Source organism: Orbicella franksi, chromosome 4 (genome assembly GCF_964199315.1).
Source record: "Orbicella franksi chromosome 4, jaOrbFran1.1, whole genome shotgun sequence".
In the NCBI taxonomy this organism is placed as follows: Eukaryota; Metazoa; Cnidaria; class Anthozoa; order Scleractinia; family Merulinidae; genus Orbicella; species Orbicella franksi.
The window spans coordinates 10,954,801-10,973,060 of record NC_138148.1 but is presented as its reverse complement, the minus strand read 5'-3'; the positions used below and the strand labels follow the sequence as shown (position 1 = coordinate 10,973,060).

At 40.4% G+C, this 18,260-nt stretch overlaps 2 protein-coding genes across 2 annotated transcripts in view; one reads left to right on the top strand and one right to left on the bottom strand.

Moving 5' to 3' along the window:
• LOC145484618 (uncharacterized) overlaps positions 1–18,260 on the top strand; it is a 407,604-nt gene that overhangs the window by 106,557 nt on the left and 282,787 nt on the right. The window lies entirely within an intron of this gene.
• LOC145484610 (acid phosphatase type 7-like) lies at positions 2–17,331 on the bottom strand. The gene is made up of 13 exons (XM_081463208.1): positions 16,671–17,331; positions 12,984–13,184; positions 11,853–12,032; positions 11,653–11,678; positions 10,934–11,031; positions 10,589–10,645; positions 10,393–10,507; positions 9,825–9,938; positions 5,098–5,152; positions 4,925–4,992; positions 2,611–2,682; positions 1,159–1,296; positions 2–80 (listed from the first exon to the last, which is right to left on the bottom strand). Exons 1-13 carry the CDS (start codon positions 16,789–16,791, stop codon positions 3–5), a joined length of 1,323 nt encoding a protein of 440 aa, XP_081319334.1. The 5' UTR covers positions 16,792–17,331; the 3' UTR covers position 2.

The following is an 18,260-nucleotide window of genomic DNA, read 5'->3' as shown; positions in this document are numbered from 1 at the left end:
AGTTATTTCATGGGTTTGATCCAGGCCTGAGGTCCGTGGCGGTGCTTGACGATCCACACATGATCAATTACTTTCCCTCCCTGTTAACGAAACAGATGTCACGAGATAAATGCTGTAAACAAACTATGATGATACTGAAGAAAAAAATACCATTAAGAGAAAATAAGTCTTCGAAACGAACTCAACACGAAAAGATTTCGATTCCAAGTTTGAGTCATAATCATTACAACGTCTACCTCCTCTACCATACTAAAGCGTGCATGTGATTGGAATCAATTCCAAACCTGGATTGGAATCCGTATTCTGCTTGGAGTCATGATATTTGTTTGGTTATGAGTGATTTTTTTTTTCTTTTTTTACTGCAAAAGGTATAGAATAACGTAACGAAACGATCTTAATGGTGACAGGAATTAAGAGCGATCCCCATAATATAGTTTGAACGATGGGCCTATTCATTATCAGTCCCATTCGTTTACGAGAATATATAATTCGGGTAAGCAGGGGTGGTTCATAGGTGAGAGCGCTCGCCTCCCACAAGCCTGCAGTGCAAGCTTTTTCCGTTTGTCTACGAGTTATCAGTATTACAAAAACTGTAACTCGCGAACGATTAGATTGGCCGCCATGTTGGCTTTTCTGCCTCACTCATTTTCCCTACAGGGCCTTTTTGTCTCTTCCGAAGGCTCTTCCGAATTTGAATCCAAAATGGCGCTCTCGTAATCAAAATGCGCTCTCTCGCTAAAATAAGCCTTTATTGCAGGCTAGCCTCCCACCAGTGTGGTCTTGGTTCGAATCCTCAGCCCAACCTCATAAGTGGGCTGTGATTGGTGTTGGTTCTTGTCCTTGCTTCGAGGGTTTCCTCGGGTTCTCAAATTTTCTACCCTAACCAAAACCCAAAACTTCTGAATCCCAGTTCGATCTAGTAACTTAGTCAGGGACGAATAGCACTCCATAGTTTTATGTTTTTGCAGTAGACGTTGCTACGCAACGTGACCAATTCTTACTATGCTACTGAATATGCTGGTACGACTTTGGCGTCGACTGGGTAACAAGACAATCAAGCGGCTAACGAACTAACTTGAGAACTTGACAATCTACTATATTTCTTCCAAGGAATGTTCGGACATACTGACTGAAAATGCTCCGAATGAATGGACTTACCTTGTCAACACTGACTTGTTCTAAATAAAGATGCGTGTTGTTGTGTATGATCATCCTTGTGTAGCCGTAATCTAAAGCACGGAACGCTGTCCATGGACCATACTTAGGGTAGAAAGGATCATGATGTTCGCGACATCCCTGTAAATGAAATTCGTGCTCAAATGCAGAAAGTAACTTTCACTTGTTTTTCTCAAACTCATTAATAATTCATCACGTTTAAAGAAAGAAAATCATGACCATGACTGTGTTTGGAGGTTGATCTTAATCAGCAAAGATTTTTACAATTCTATTTCTCCGTTTTGTCCTTAGTTTTTGTTTCGATTGAGAAGATATGTCAAACACTCAAGACTGTTTGACCACATTTCCAAACACCTCGAAGTTCGTCAAAAATACTCCGCTGCGCGTCGTTATATTCAACTCTCTTCTCGGTGTTTGGAAATGTGGTCAGCCACGGTCTTTTGTGTTTGATATATTACTATTCTTTCATATTGATCTTTCATTTCTGTTGTAATATTAAGGCGGTATGCGTATGCTCCGAGATATGAACGAAGAGCAAATGGACTGGGAAAATGTGTTCGTTACAAAGGGGACTATTTGTGCACGAAACCATATTACAACTCCTTACTGTACACGACCCGTAATCACCTTTCTTAGTCACTCTCCGTAGGGCTAACGCTGGAAATCTCCGGTTTACGGATAGCCCATTTTCTCAGTTCTTTGCTTATTGATCGGTCCTTTTAGTAGAAGCGAGGCTACAGTTGACTGGATTATGATACAAACCTTATTACTTTCCAAATGCAGACTTCAACACGACATAACATGCGTAACATGGCATATATTCCAGATGTTATTAACATAAATAGCAATAACGTACAAGTAATGAAGGAAAACGAGAGCCTGACCCTACAACGTTTTTTCTAAAATAAAAGGATTAAAAATGATTAAAAATACTCGTGAAAGTTTGGGAGGACTCGAAAAAGCTGTGGAAACACTCGCCTGCGGCTCGTGTTCCCACAGAATTTCTCGTTCTTCCAAACTTCCACTCGTGTTTCTATTATGAGCTCGAGATTTCTATCGCGTGATAGTTGACAAGGGCGCAGCATAGAAGTCGAGAGCGAATAATCCAATTGTTTTAGTATAAATCTACTAGTCGTTCAAAACTTAGCTAACTCCTCATCACAGACACTTCGAAAATTCCAAGAAGCGGCCTTCATTTTGTTAACAAGGTCATGTAGGGGTACACTGCTACGCTACTCGCTATCACAGAATAGGTAGTAAGTAGCGTAGCCAATCAGAGAACGGCATTCGTGATAGAACGCTAGTAGATGTTTTCTATTCCCTAAGTAATACACGGCTTAGGCTTCTCTATTTGTTAAATAAACGTAAACAATTTATCAAACAATGATTTCCAAACGCCGTGCGAGTTTTGAGCGCGGCTTGCAAATCCCATACCGCTGATCCAGTGATGATATGGACTGGAGCGCATGGATTGGTGTAAGGTTCGTTTGAAGGACCTTTACAAAGCTGTAAGAGGAAAATTGAAATGAAAACAATCATTCATTGGTAAAAGGTGACAATAATGGACCTTTATAATAATGTGGCGAGCAAATACATACTGATTTGCCCCCTAAGCATCCCATAATAGCTATTTGAAACAACAAAATTCAAAATGGCCCCCGTATCGCTGAAAAGGTCCATTATTATGTTATCTCCATTAAAATAGAGGGTAAAACGTTCCGGCTTAATCCTCGCTTTGTATTGTCTGCATGAGAATAGATCGTATCATCGTAGCCAAGTTAGCAATTAGCCAATTAGAGGCCGTGTACACTGTTCTGATATCTTGCGATATGAAGGGCGCGTTCCATTCGACCAAAAATTGCGAGATTTCCGGTCCGAAATTGAATGGTACGGTAAAAATTCCGGGAAAGTTTTCGAAAATTTAGGAATACGTTTTGAGTGCATGCTCTTTGATGGAATTTCCGGAATTATCGAAAATTTTTGTGTTCCATTCGCAAGAGATGTCGGGTTTGCCACACTCCAAAGGAACACCAGTATTTGTTTTTCTGGCAAAATTGCGGGCCGCCCAGATGAATTGCCAGTTGGAATCCGTCTAGTGTGCATTATTTCTTGTGTCAATAACTGACACGTTTCCCTAGTCATCCGGAAATGGTTTTCGAACTCCCCCAATAAATACGCTGGAATAGTTACTTCGAAGTCCCCATTTACAAGAGTTAATTCCCTCCGCATAAAGCAGGCAACTGCAGCCAGAAGTATTACGTCGTGGATGCTATCGAGAATGGTACAACTTATTGTTTCACAGTCATCCTGCTCTAAAGCCGCGAAAATGTTCAAAAAGTCCGCCATTTTCAAACTCAACAAAGTTTCACCCAGCATGCCTTGTGTTGCAGAGCACGTGACCTCGAATTCTGGGTAGCGGTCGGACGTGTTCCAGTCGACCAGCGAAAATTCCGAAATTTTGAACCGGTGATTTTTGTTGAATGGAAAGCGCCCGAAGTTACTGTCCTGATATGCCCGGATACGGGTCCGAATACGGTAAGGGCGGCACATCGGACTCGTTTGACAAAATATGTGGCTCGTACAGCGCAAAGTTTGATATGATACACAGTTACATCATAGTTTCGTGTCGTATTAGGCTCATGGGTATATTTCACTCGAACACATCTCACAAGGATACAAACGCTTCGAGGGCATACCAGGCGAGTTGGTTGAGCCATGGTTTTTGGCGTGACGTAGACGAACCCAGATATCCAATCGAAACCAATCGAACGTGGCATTTATCGTACCCAAATTCAGCCGAAATTCCAGAGATATTTTTCTTGTCATGGTAATCCGTCAGGATTTTCCAGTTTCAATGTTCTATTTTGAAAACCTCTTTGCAATTTGAGTCATCAAAAAACTACTTAACTTAGGAGTGAACATGATATGGTAGTCATATCAGGTCAGTGACTTGATATAGCAGGATATCAGGACAACAGACACTGCTTCTGATTGGCTAATTCCTAATTTGGGTAAGGTAAGCCAAAAGGTGCTATTAGTTAGAAATTGTTAGACATTCGTGAAGGCATGGCTGTTCAGCACTTTTTCGTTGTGTACCGTGGAATAGTTCACTCGTGACTTTATTTTTCTTTACATAGTTATTCCTTCAGATCGTAAGGTTGGCCGGCATTTCGAAGAAGAAAGGAGCCGATTACGTAATACTTAATGGGGATTCTTTTATAACAACATTACCCTTATTAGTATAGGTGCTTCAGTTTCTGATCAAGTTACAGAATTATCAATTCTGATTGGTGATAGAGCGTGCCATGATTAATTGTCCCAAAAATATGAGCCCGGTGTATTTAATGCTTTTTGTGTCTATGGTAAAGTCTGCATACGAGCCAAGCTATGTGGCTCATCAGTCCGGCGCTTATCTCCAGTTTCTGTAGCATGAAGAGGTTAGAAGTATTTCTACTCCCTCATGATGGACCATCGCAGGGTTACACCCAGCATTTAATTCGCCGGTGCCCATTTATGCACCTGGAGAGAAGCACTGTAAGAGTAAAGTGTCTTGCCTAAGAACGCGACACAATGTCCCCAGCCGGGACTCGAACCCATACCGCTCGATCCGGGGTCGAACGCACTTACCATGAGGCCATCGCGGGTTTAAAAAGTCAAAACTTTGCAAAGAATGTTTCGGCTCATTGGGGCTTTTTCCATCCAGAGATTTGAAAGTTTTTGGAAGTCCAAATCGCCTTTATTATCTTACCTTTTGATTATAAACTGGGTAAAGTCTTTCATAAGAATGTTCGTGAGCCCATATCATGAGATCAACACCTGTGAAAAGCGCAATAAGATAATAAATTAGTAATCATACTTTATACCTTTCCACACAAACAAGACCGAGGAATATGTGTCGAAATGAGTATTAAACGTTCCTACCATATTTGTAAAGAAGATCCTCCAATCCATATTTTGAATGAAGACCAGTTCGAACCTTAAAGCAAAAAGAGTTTCATATTAAAGCCAATTATACACGGTTCAACATTTGTTGAGCAACAAATGTTGCAGCTGCTGTTCAACAAATGTTGAACAGTGTATCATGTGATGTTGGACGTTGAAATGTGCCGTTAAACATGTTGAAAGTTTTTTAACGTTTTTGAACGAAAACAGAGCTCGGCTCTATTCCGTTCAACAAGTTGCCGTTGGTTGAACGGCTTCAACCAATCGTTTTCGAGTCTAGTGTCACGTGGCCTCGCGGAAATATCAACATGGCGGCCGAAGAGTTGGAATCAGCGGAGTTCGAATGGAGTTTTGATAACACCAGTCAACTGATCAATCTGTACGAGACTTTTCCGTGCCTGTACGATATAAGATCGAAGGATCACAAAAATCGTGACATCCACACTCAGGAAATTTCTGTAGCTTGAAATGTCCAAGTTTCTGAGTTCTGCCAACAGGGTGTAGTATGCTCCGAATATAGTTTTATTTCTTAACCATTCACGCGTCCAAATTTTGCGGTTTTTTGTCTTTTTTTGTCGACGCTTCATAATAACGGCGACAACGCTCGAAGCACAAAGCGACAGCAACATTTCCTCGTCCGCCATTTCAACTTCGCGCCAAAATGGGTAGTCGTTACTCAGCAAAAGTTGAATGAGTGTTCATCAAGTTGCAACGACGTTTCAACAAGCCGCAACAATGTTCAACAATTGTTGATCAACAAAAGCTGAACTGTGTTGAACCGTGTATCATTCGCTTAACTTTAACATAACACTAACGTGCTTTCTTGAAGACTTGACAATCGTCTTGTAAAAAAAAATTATTATGAATGGTCTCGGTCAAAAACGCCTACAAGGGTAAAATCAGCGCAGACATCAAGATCAAAACAAAGACCAAATGCAAAAATGAAGTGCGTAATCTCGTGCTATGGCATTTTCGTCCCCAGAGCCCACCATCCTTCTGGCCTGCGGCAGGGATCGAGAGCTCTGGGCTGGTCCAACGCCTGAAGTCCGCGATTCACGGACTTCCCGTCAAATCTGGCAAATCTGATTGGCTGAGAATACGAAACGAATGCTCTGCGCATGTTCAGAAAATCGGGTCCGGCCAGAGTTCTCGATCCCTGCCGCAGGCCAGAAGGATCGTGGGCTCTAGGGACGAGAATGCGTGCTACGTTTAAGGTGGCCGAACACAGTTTTCGCGCAAAAATGCCGTCAATAGAGCGATCATTTTATTTACTCAACACCCGCAGTATCTGTGGTATTTTTCTCTATAATTGAACGCAGCGTATTGATGGCTTTAGTCTTTTATCACAAAGATATGTTAGAAAAGGTAACGATACAAAGAACCCAGCAATTCTCAGCTTTTTCTTTGTTACCGAAAGACCCCAGTTAAATGCAGCGCATGCGTAGTAAGTAAAAAAACTGCGATTGAATGAAAATTTGCACTCTCGGAAATACACCTATTTCTCGAGAACCACTCATTAGAATTTCACGAAATTTGGCACGAAAATACTTTAGGAAATAAGTAAATGGAATATTGAAAATAATTGAACTTTAACAAAGGAAATTCTAGATATTCCAATGAACTTTCAAGAAGGGACACAGTCAGCTGGAGCACATGCGTATTAGATGCCATTTCATGGCTGATTTGCATATCACAGAGACGCGATCCATACTGTTTTTAACCAAATATGATAAAAATAGTATCATAGAATGAGCAAAAGTACACTCAAAAACAGGCTATTCAGTAAACGATTGATAATCAAGCAAAACACTGTGAAGATTGAAGCGGATTTCCAGATGAACTTTGATTTCAGGTTGAGGTGACCTTTTTTCAAAATGAGAAAACTAGTGTCCAGGTCAGCGCGGTCCCAAAGCTGACTGTGTCCCTTTAAAGATCTCCCTGTTAAATTAGCAAAATGGTGTTAACTTGTGAGAATCGTTACAAGCTTGTTTTATGCAAATTATAAAGAAATCTAATGACTAGATTTTCTACAAATAAACAAAACCGATTTTAAAGGCCTGTTCATTTTTATTCATGTTGCCATGGCAACGGAACATACGTCGGCTTAACCATCAAAAAACCAAAGTTTGTGTTGTTAACTTGCTTGCAGCCATTTTTGATGACCGAGAGATCAAGGGTTTTAGAGAAAAAGGTGAATGAAACACAGGTATCAAAAATTGTGTTCAGCCACCTTAAATGTTGTTTTTCCCGAGAGATTCCAGTTGGCACGCTATTCAATGACGGCTAGTTATATAAAAATATAAAAATAAAAACATTAGTCTTTTCACAGTGTAAAAAACTTGTCTTTTTGTTTGATGTCAAGGACCCTCATCGCGCAGTCATCAAACAAATGCAGAAAAAATGTCAAGTGTTCATGGTTTGGGTGTCCTTACTATAAAAATAACGTGAAACCTGAAGCCGTTGGTTTGATACTGTGTGAAGCAGAAATGCTAACAGATCTCGAAAGCCGTAAAGAGTGTTTTGGTCAATACTACGGAAAAGACGGCCACAACATGGTATCTATAATTGCCATACCCAAATTCGTAATTAGCCAATTAGAAGCCATGTCTGCTATCTTGATAACCTGCGACTGACCTGATATGGCTACGATACCATAATCACTTGGCGAAATTTGGGCACGGTAAATAACTAGTCGTATCTACGGTGGCATATCTGACTCGTTTGGATTTGCCACGGGTATTTTGTCACAAAATACGAGCCATGGATCGACCAAAATCACCTGATTTGCCGCGCCGAAGCATACCGACAAGGTAGACTGTTCACAGCCTCTCTATTTACGCAAGCGAAAGAAAAAGCGAGCGAAGTGAGCGCGAAGCACGCGGGGGTGGGGGGTGGGGTTTGCGAGCGAAGCCAGACCTCTGGCAAAAAGTGGACTTATTAGGCTCCTCCCCCTGTTATCACCTTGTTACTTACAGCTCCACCCCTTGGCCAATTAAAGAAATCGGACCAATAAAATTTGAACGGCAAATTGATTACAAGAATCAGTTTGCAAACAACATCACGTACGTGTGTTCGTGTGCCGAGAATGTCGTCTCAGACGACTTCTTCAACTCCATGAAAAGTTGCTAAAAGCGGGAGAAAGCCGGAATTAAGCGCCCCTTCCGATTTTTGTAGGATTTGCGTTAGTTCTTTTGCTATTCTCTTGGGGAATCTTGGTAAGACGTCTTACATATCTGCGGGGAATATATTCTGAAGGTGTTACACGGTGTGGCACTCGTCAACTACAATGAGCGTGACACAATTGTTAGCGGAAAATCTTCATTCTATAACATGTTTTGGAATTTTGTATCCAAAAAGTCCCTTGCTGTCTTCCAAAAACAATCTTGTATTTCACTTCGCCAATCAGCAGAAGCGCGTCCTTCTTCGTCTCCTTTGCTGACAAAACGATGGACGGAATCCTGAGCTCTTTCATCTCTCTTGATTTGTTTCAGTTTTCGCACATTTGCATTTCTTTTGCCGTTGCGTATAGTTTATATATCAGACTTTCCTCAAAGCCGGTCGGCAAAATTAAATTGCAACAACGTCTTCCGACCGAAGAAGATGAACAGTAGCCTTCATCTGTTCATCCTTGAGCGAAGAAACGCTGGAATTTCTCTTAAGGAACAGGATTGGGATTCTTAATACTTTATGTTATATTTGAAATATTTGTTTATTTATTTACAGTGTCCCCAATTAGCACATTAGTGCTAAATACATCGACACTTAAATAAAGTGATTATTATTATTATTATTATTATTATTATTATTATTATTATCATTATTATTATTACATTTTAAAAACAATCGCTCTTATTACGAATCACGGCACGTGTCAGTGATGGCAACTGCTGCAAGCCACAAAACGCGCCTGGACGCAGTCATGATCAGCCGTTGTCAAGGTGATGACACTGTTGTCGCCTCTCAACCAATGGGAACAAGTTTCCGTTTCTGGAGAAACGGGGAATTCACTTTTTTCCAAAGATGTCTACAGCCCCTCTATTTTTCTCGGTTCCCACCCCCTACCCAGTCAAGTCTTCCGTTTTGCGCTGGCGTCCAGTTCTCTCGCGAACCGAGACTCTATCCGTAAGGCCAGGGAAGCCTTTTTAATTCAAAAAGGCAGAACAATTGATCCTGATGGTCTGAACATCCGTGAAGAAACATATAATCGGTTTCCTTTTATTGTGTTCTTTTATTATGTTATTTTATTTTACCGTATGCTTATCTTTAATTTACACTGTCAATTAGTTTTACGTATTTCCGGTATTACAAAAACATGCTGCATAAAACACGTCCCAATGTACAAAATTCTCATTGTACCTGAAGAATGCTGGTTTGGCCAGCCGAAATATAGTACACCTTCAAAACATCATTCTACGTTGTGTCGGTTTCTGCTTTTGTATTCTTCATTTTATATGTGAAGCCGATTAGATCACTATTGATCCAACGTATACCAACAGGACCATCGTTCCGGTTGCTTGCTTAAACATTCTATCCGCGAGTACCATCAAATGAAAATACGAGAAAATAGAGGGCTGTGAACAGTCTACCGACAAGGTACTGATTACGTATAATGATTCAGGAAAAAAGACCTTCGAATAAAATCTCCCAAACGGAATGAGAGCTCTAAAAGCATGCTTTTATTGTTATGTTGAAGTTTACCAGCTTACCACACTTTCCTTTTTGGCGCAGTCGTCGCCATCATCGTTTGAGCAATACATTGGTCTGTGACCCATTGTGATAATCCACGGACGTTTCGCTCGATTAATCAATGTCGTCGCCTCCTGTCAACAAAAGAGTTAAAGCACTGTGAGAAGTTCGACCGGCTTATTGTGATCTCGACCTAATCTCCTTAATGAGTTCAATAATTAATGAAACAATCCAAACGCTCTTCATGCATCATCGAGATAATGTAAATTGTCCCAAAGATCCAGAACTGTTCAATATTAGAGAAAATTAGAAAATACCTATGCAGTCAACTGTTACCTAATTGTGTCCCGCTCTCCCACCAAACCAGAGGTTTCTTTGAATTCTTCTTGCCTTATAACTTCACATTAAACTCCAGCTATATGACAAAACACTTAATCACTGGTCCCTTTGGAAACAGTTAGTTTTGTTTTCCCTTGAATATCGATGTTTCCCTCGACTTCGTCTCGGATTCTCAGATTCTCAGGAAAACAAAAATAACTGTTTCCTACGGGACCAGTAATTAAGTGTATTATAACATCATATCATTACCTTGAGATCAGCTTCTAACCACCTGTACTGATTACCGATTTGGTGCGATCCATATTGGAGTCTGAAGTAAAACTCGGTGGAAATGCTTATAATGTGGGCTGGACCAATGTTCCAACTGTAAAACCATCGTGAAATGATTGGTATCAAGAAGTTACACGCTAGTCTGCTTAAAAAGTGAATTTAATCTTGTTCGTACCTGTAAAACATGTTTTTGCCTGGCATGGAAAACCTGTTTTTGTAGTTTGAAAAATTGCTGAAAGAGAACAAAGCAAAAAGGAATGAAGCAGATGACTTCAAAAGTCTTTCTTCCCCTGAGATTAACCCTCTTTGCCATTTTTTAAAATTTAATTGCACTTGAAGTCACTTGATTATCTGTATACGAATAACTGGTTTCGCAAGTTTTGCTTCTTTTCTTTTTCTGACGTTTCGTAATATCCAAATAGACCGGCGGTAAGCCTCAACCCAACCTGTTTGGCTGACTAAAGGGACCGAGGCCTAGGAACGATAGTTTTCAAGTACAGCAATAGATCACGTAACTTACTAGGCAGTGTCGTGATTTCCTGGACACATCATGTATGGTACTCGGGCAGCGATTGGTTGAATCTCGTTCATGAACTTATCACCAACCCGCGCATTGTCCTGTAAAACAAAAGAACAATTCAATCAGTGGTGTAATCTGGAGCTCAGATCTCCCACGGCCAAGCTTCAAACGGAGGGAGATCTGGATGCGATATTATCAGGGGTCGATCCGATCAGCGAACTTGCTGCTCCAAGCGGCCTTGAAAAATAACAAACAAGTGACATTAACTGGCTGATCAAGCTTGAAGTCAAGATGGAAGAATGCGCAGTCGAGGAATATGAACACACAATAACTAAACATCTTCACGGGAGAAGCCTGGTCAGTGAAGGGTTATTTATATGACAGACATAACACCTTTTCCTTGTGGTATAGCTTCATCAAGCCTGCGCGAGTAGCAAATCACGTCGCAGGATTTTGTTTATCTTCAACATACGATAAAACAGATTTTATAAATGTGCACATTATTCGGGGCCAACACCTAAACAGGACTATTTTGTTTACACGCCAAAGGTGTATGGTCATCAGAAGAGATCGCACAACCATCGCGGGCTCATGCACGTTGCTTTTCTTTACAAGATTGTTCACTAGGCTGTAAGTAAGCTCTAGGAAGTTACCCTGAAAAAATTAAATTAATCTCCATGCAATAAAAGGCCGCTATGTAAAAGGAAACGATGACTTACCGAGTGCATGTCGTACGCAAAGTCACCTGAGTAAAGAATTAAAGAAAGCCATTAGTACTTCAGAAACAAACAGAAAACCGTTATATTGATGCTTAGTAGAAGTTGGTTCCAAATTCATTCTTGAAGGCATGTTTAGATTCTACCAACTCTCTATGTCTATAGCATTAAAGATGACAAGAATAACAGCAGTTTGTTCTAACCAACATGTAGGATGACATCAAAGTTTCCTTGTTTCGCTTCTTCTTTCAAGATCGAAAGCGACTGACCGCCTGTACCCAAATCTCCATACACTGCAAAGCGAGGGCTCCAACTATCTCCACTCCTGAAAGTTTTGAAAGTGTACACGTCACTCCAGGAACTGTCTCCTCCACAACGGTAATCTAAAATCAAATAGCACCCTACCCTGTAAGATGGTTGGTCTACAACGACGGTAGTTTAACCCCTGACCTTTTTTAATGGAAAGTGGGAGGATGCCCCACCCTTTCCCCCACCCCCTTGACGTGTTTCTCAATGCTAAAACTTTTAGTGGCACTGAATTCATCCTTCACAGAACGTTTGATGCGTTATTTGTTTTCCCGTCATTTGACAATGCCATAGCAACCGCATTTTAAATCTCATCATGCTAGATGCAAATTGACTTGACTTTTAAGAACTGTTGACATTTAGTAATCGGTGAAATATTTGGTTCTTCTGGTATGACACCGCTTTTCAAAAGTAGCAAAGTATTCTGGATGCAAAAGCGTTAATGAGACGCATCCCACCGCCTTGTACCATGGTGGGGTCTGAACTTGCTTGTACAGTAGTATGAGCTTATACTGTTCGGAATTTTAACGTAAAATAGAATACACTCTTTCTTTTTTATAAGACTGAATATAATTTATAAGAATATTGATCCTGAAATTTCCAAAATTTTGAGAATATTTTAAGAATAAACCCTAGGCAGAGATTTTGAAAAGAATATCATTTTGTCCGTTGAAAATATGTAAATAAAATACAATTATATGTTTTTAACTAAACCGTATAAAATTCTTTGTCGAAACTAACCAAAAAGCAACGAAAACAGCACTAGCCGTATGTTCGATGCTGATAACATTTCTGCAAGAAGTTATGTGCGTCACCATCTTCAACGCCCGTAAAACTACATTCGAAAACAGAAATGTCACGCGCCATAATCTAAGAATATTCACAATAATATTTCGGCAGAAAAAAACGAATATTCAGCCTTGGCCGGGAAAACAATATTCTTTAAGAATATTGTTTTTCCGGCCGAATAAAATATTAAAGAAGAGTGCAAATAACTTTTGCTTTTAATATGGAAGTAATTGACCTACCGTATGCTTGATTCGGAGTCAACCCGGTCAGCTTTGTCTTGTGTATATACAGTACCCTGTGTTCCCATCCGCCGTCGGTGAATTTTGTCATGGTACCTGTCGCGTTCAGACTGAGTGGTTCACCATGAACATTGTACTTAACATTGTGGTTCACTGTGGGCTTAAAAGTTACCCACGTGATCATCATTTCTGTTGGGTTTCCTGTTGAAATAAACACAAATCCGTGCGTGTGAGATTTTATTACAAATATAAATCGTGTCCTCATTTAACTGTAATTTTCCTTTCTGGCTACCAGTCTACAAACTAAAACGGAATCGCTCTGCAAAGAACAGTATAAAAGTAGCACACGTTTGACATAAAGCAACCAATCAGCAAAAACAATGGCGTAACTATGGGCGGATATTTAGGACTCGTACTTAGTGCTCGTGCTCGCACTACGCGCTCATGTATCGCACATCGCAGCTTATCACCAGTAAAGTTAACCGATCAGGTTGGGCGATTTCATCACATGACTTTTCAAAATGGCGAACAACAGCCATGCCTGGAGCCTGGAAACAAAATTAAAGTGGCAAATTGCCGTGATCGGCGTAAATAATCGCCTAGTGTCCCGTGTCCATCAACGGCGAAACTCGTTCTCGATTTTCGCTGGTGAGCAAATTGGCTGCGATCTCCGCGTCTCACTCGAGTCCAGTCAACGTTCGTCTCCGAGAAGAGACGGCTGAGTGTAAGCAGATATCCTATTGGTCGAAATTAACAATGCCAAGTCCACGCGTCCAGCCGCGAGTTCGGGAGAGGAACGTGGGCTCTTTTTTCGATCAGCGGCTTTTAATCGATCCTAGCGCGATCGTTGTATAAATCACCTAGTGTCTCACAGGATTAAGTAACGCCTGGTCCAAAGGCCACTCCAATGAGGCGCCGATGCATGGGATCGACTTTAGAGCGACCTTGGAGAGAGGCCAGTTCAAGCGGCGTACTTGTGTCAAACAGAATTCGTGGAGACCAGTGGTAAAAAAAAATTCGACGAGGCAAAGCTGCGCTAAGAGTTCAATGATACCATGATCCTGTAAAAGCAATATTTTAGCGGAAGCAAATTTATTCGCTCGGTTAATGTCGTTTTAAAATGTGGTTAGTGAAGTTTCCTCTTGTTTAATTCAAATTGCAAATATGAAATCTCATAAGGTAGCATGGCCTGTTGACCCAAAGAAAACGGCAAAAATGAATTAAAGTTAAAGAAACTCGCTCGTTGTACAGCTTCGTTTCTTAAGCATCGAAAACAAAAAGATGAATCCCGATACGCGATGGATTTTTTGTTACGCTTCATACGCGTCTAGTCACACCACTCAATTTTGGACCAATCATGAGCGCCGTTTTATTGAAACTGCATGAGTAGAACGTCGAATGAATGTGCCGCAAAATGCAGCGGAGCCTTTTTGTTTGACGAATCTAATTGACGAACAAAACTGAACCAAACGCCGCTCTTTGTGTTCGATGCATGAGCGGAACGGGCCTAACGCCGGTCTTCACTAGGGCCAAGAGATTTCTCTTGTTAGAGCTTTGTCTTTCACTCTTTTGTCGATAAAACCTATTTTGGCCGGAAACATCGTAGAAAAATGATGAACTTTATGTATCCATCTCATTAAGCGTGAAAATTTCCTTTGTTCCAATTCAATTCATAGTTATTCGTTTTTTACTCATGGATGTTAATGAGTCAGTCAGATAGTCGCTGATCTCAACTAAAGCAAGCTCCTGAACGATTTGCTAAAGCAGTGAAGCAGAAGATCACTTTTCTAATATCAGTCATATATGACATATATTGACAGGGAGGTCACTAAAAAAGGTTTTACTCGGACTTTGCTTGCAGCGGTCTAAACACATAAAGCAAAGGATGTTACTTTGCATTTAAGCATCTTTTACCTTTTGTTTCTTCACCGTTTTGTTTAATTTTTATTTTTATTTTTTTTTTTTTGGTTTATTTATTTAGTTATTTATTTTCAAATTCTGCTATTTTGTTTTCAAGGCTGGATATCCCATTCTCACTTCTTTTCTTATAACCGAAATAACATCACATTAAGGCAAATTAAAGGCACTCAAAACCCAAATTTATGCAATTCCCAACACTTATACCAAGCAGGCTGAATAAATTATTAGCCAGTTTCCTTGATACGAAATTCTGCTTTAAATCCTAAATCCAGGCATTACGTGACACTCGCCACGCCGAGAGTTGACACAGTTAAATAGTCAAAGCGTTTATATGAAGAAAAGTTGTCCCGCTTGCCCAGGCTTACCAAAGTTGTCTTGCCTCCCCGAGACGCCCGGGTTCGAGATCCTAATGTAAACGGTTGGTTGAATTTTACAAAGGAATAAACTAAAAGTTGCCGGGGCCAGGGTAACTCGGGAGGAGGGTGGTCTCGGATACCAGAGACCATATAAATGGGGCCTAGGAGAAGTTTCTAGAAACTCCAGGTGTACTTGTGAGTTAATGCTGCTGTGTGCTGTAATCCGAAAAGTTCAATAAACCAGTTTGTTAATGTTTCCGATAATCCTGAGTTCTGTATGGGAACAAACCCGCTCTGCATTGACACTCCTTGCATCCTCCTTTCCTTCGGCAGCATTTTGTACCATTTCGGTAAACTAGTTATTAGTCAGTGCGTAATTAAGCGATTGTTTTCGGTAGTTGTGCTCAATGAAGACGTAATTAGAAATTTGTTCGTTTGGCCTCAAGTTTGAACAGCAGCTTGTTGGGCATGTAAACAACAAACACGCGTCTGCGGATTTTTTGTTTCGAACTATCTTTTCAAATTTCCTCCGGGGGGGGGGGGGATTCTTTTACGATCACCCAGTTTAATCCTATTTTAAAATGTTTTGTAACTATTCACTGAAATAGAATATGGTAAAACGCAGACACTTTTTTTTAGCGCTTTAGGCCCAGAAACTGAGAGACAATTTTAATTAACGAAAAACAAAATTCGCTTTGACTTGTGAATTTATAAAGGTGATTCGGACGCTCGTATTTAGATGTCATGAAATATTCGATAAATTATTTTATTTCAAAATTCCTGGTATAGTTTGATAGCCAGCTCTGTAAGCTTTATATGGTATACATGTAGGGCTTTAGGAATCTACAGTTTAAACCAGACGCGCTGCATCGCTTGGAAGTGAGGCACTTCAAAAGGTATACAGTGACCTTAAAATTAAGAAGGATCGAGCTTATGCAACTGATTTCCGCTTCATCTACTGAATACATGAGAACTCTAACAAAAACGATATCAAAGCCTGGTTATTTAAACTGACGTAAAATTATAAGGGAATCAATGGCTTTTGAGGCACTGTAGTGTAAATGCCCAGTGTTCTTACGAACGGCCAAAAAAATCCTTCAATTTCGGTATCTTTTTCTACATGAGCGAAAAGAGTACAATAGTTATGGGTGAACCGGATCATTTTTTCTCTCCTACCTCTCAATCGACATAATCTAAGGCAGGCTAAAATATCCCGTTTGCCATCATGAGAAAGTTTAAGGCTAATTGATCTATGTTACATTGTATTATAATCAGTCCTTATACAAGCAAGCAGCTAGGAAACAAAGTGAACGAGCACAACGCTAAATTCACCATTGATCTGTCATTACGTACGGTTAAACTTTGCACATCAAACTTATCCTTTGTAATCATTTGGTCAGTTTTAGCTTACCTGTACAAGCAAGGCTGATCTGCTCCGGTTGACGAGTTTTCAAAAAGTAAAACTGAATGGCAAACAAAATTAAACCTGCTAAGCACACTAACAAAGTCGCCAGGAAACTCAAAGATGCCATCGGTGGTTGGAATTAACAGGCGGCGGTCTTCTTCAAGAGTAGTTCACTGATGACAATATTGCCAGTAGAGCGAGCTTGTTTCAATGCCGACGGTTGAACAACAGCCGGCACATTGTAAGGCTATGTAATCTACGCTGGTTTAATATTGTTGCGCCTTTTCTGTCAACGCAAAGTCTGTCTTATGTTAATCTACCACAACAGTTTAAGCAAACAATAAAAATACTCTGCATAGAATCACAAAAGCACCTAAAATAATGACAACTGCACCATGTGGAACCGCAGAAGACAAAAGCACCACTGTATACAATGAGGTACTGATTAGCAAAAGCGAATGTTGGCGTCCCATAGAGTGATATTCAATATCTTTGTTCACCTCGAAGAAAACAACATTGAACAGAAAAGTGTCATAAAGGATTCGTTCTCGCTTCCTGGGCGAACTTAAAACTTGCCGTTTCATTAGTTGTATAGCTTCAGCACCTTAATTCGGTCTATCTTAGCCTTCCCTATCAATCTTTTCTGAATACCAATTTGGATTTTTTGGGGGTAATTTCCTCTATTTCCCCTGGATTTCCTTAATGAGTACATTTACCTTAGTTTTACTCTTGGTAACCCGAACCTTCCACAACTCGAACCTCTCGCTAATTCGAGGCAATTTTCGTTTCCCTCCAGGTGACCTCAGGTCATTTTCTATATGATTTTACCCTCGACAACTCTAGCTTGTCAGTACGTGACAGCTCAAAACGGTCCAAAACAGTCAGTACCGTAGTTCAAAACATTGAAACTATCAGGCCCGAAAAAGTAAATCCAATTAACTCTGTAGCACTAGCCCGACCTTGTTCTCTTTCATTGTGTCTCTTCGAAACCTGCAAAGTTCGAAGTATTTGGACTTCTCCTGCTGCTTTGCTTTGCTTTCTTTTGTTTCCCATTACGTCCTTTACATTGATACGTATTTGTTCTCGACTCCCGAAAATTGGAACCTTTCTCCATTTCCCTTGAAGGTTCAAGTTATCGGGAGTTGACTGTAAGTCATTAGGTATAGGTAAATCATTAATACATTCAATGACTAGCAATCTATTCTTCATGTGTTTCGTTAAACAATAAAAATACAGTCAACTCGCGATAACTTGAACCTTCGCTAACTCGAATCTCGCGCTAACTCAAACCAAATTCGATTTCCCCTGTTTCGGTCATACGTTTATTGTAATTGTATCCTCGGTAACTCAAACCCTCGATAACTCCAACCTCCCGCTAACTCGAAGCAATTTTAGTTTCCCTTCAGGTCATTTTCTATATAATTTTACCCTCGATACCTCTGTTTGTCAATACGTGAAAAGTCAAAACAAACAGCGTATCCAAAACATTAAATTAATTTATTTTGAAGCAGTTTGAGCGCGCTAAGAAAGCGGCGAGGCCAAGATAACGAGCGCCAAAGCCGCGTTAATGAGCGGCGAAGCTGTGAGCAGCCTGGG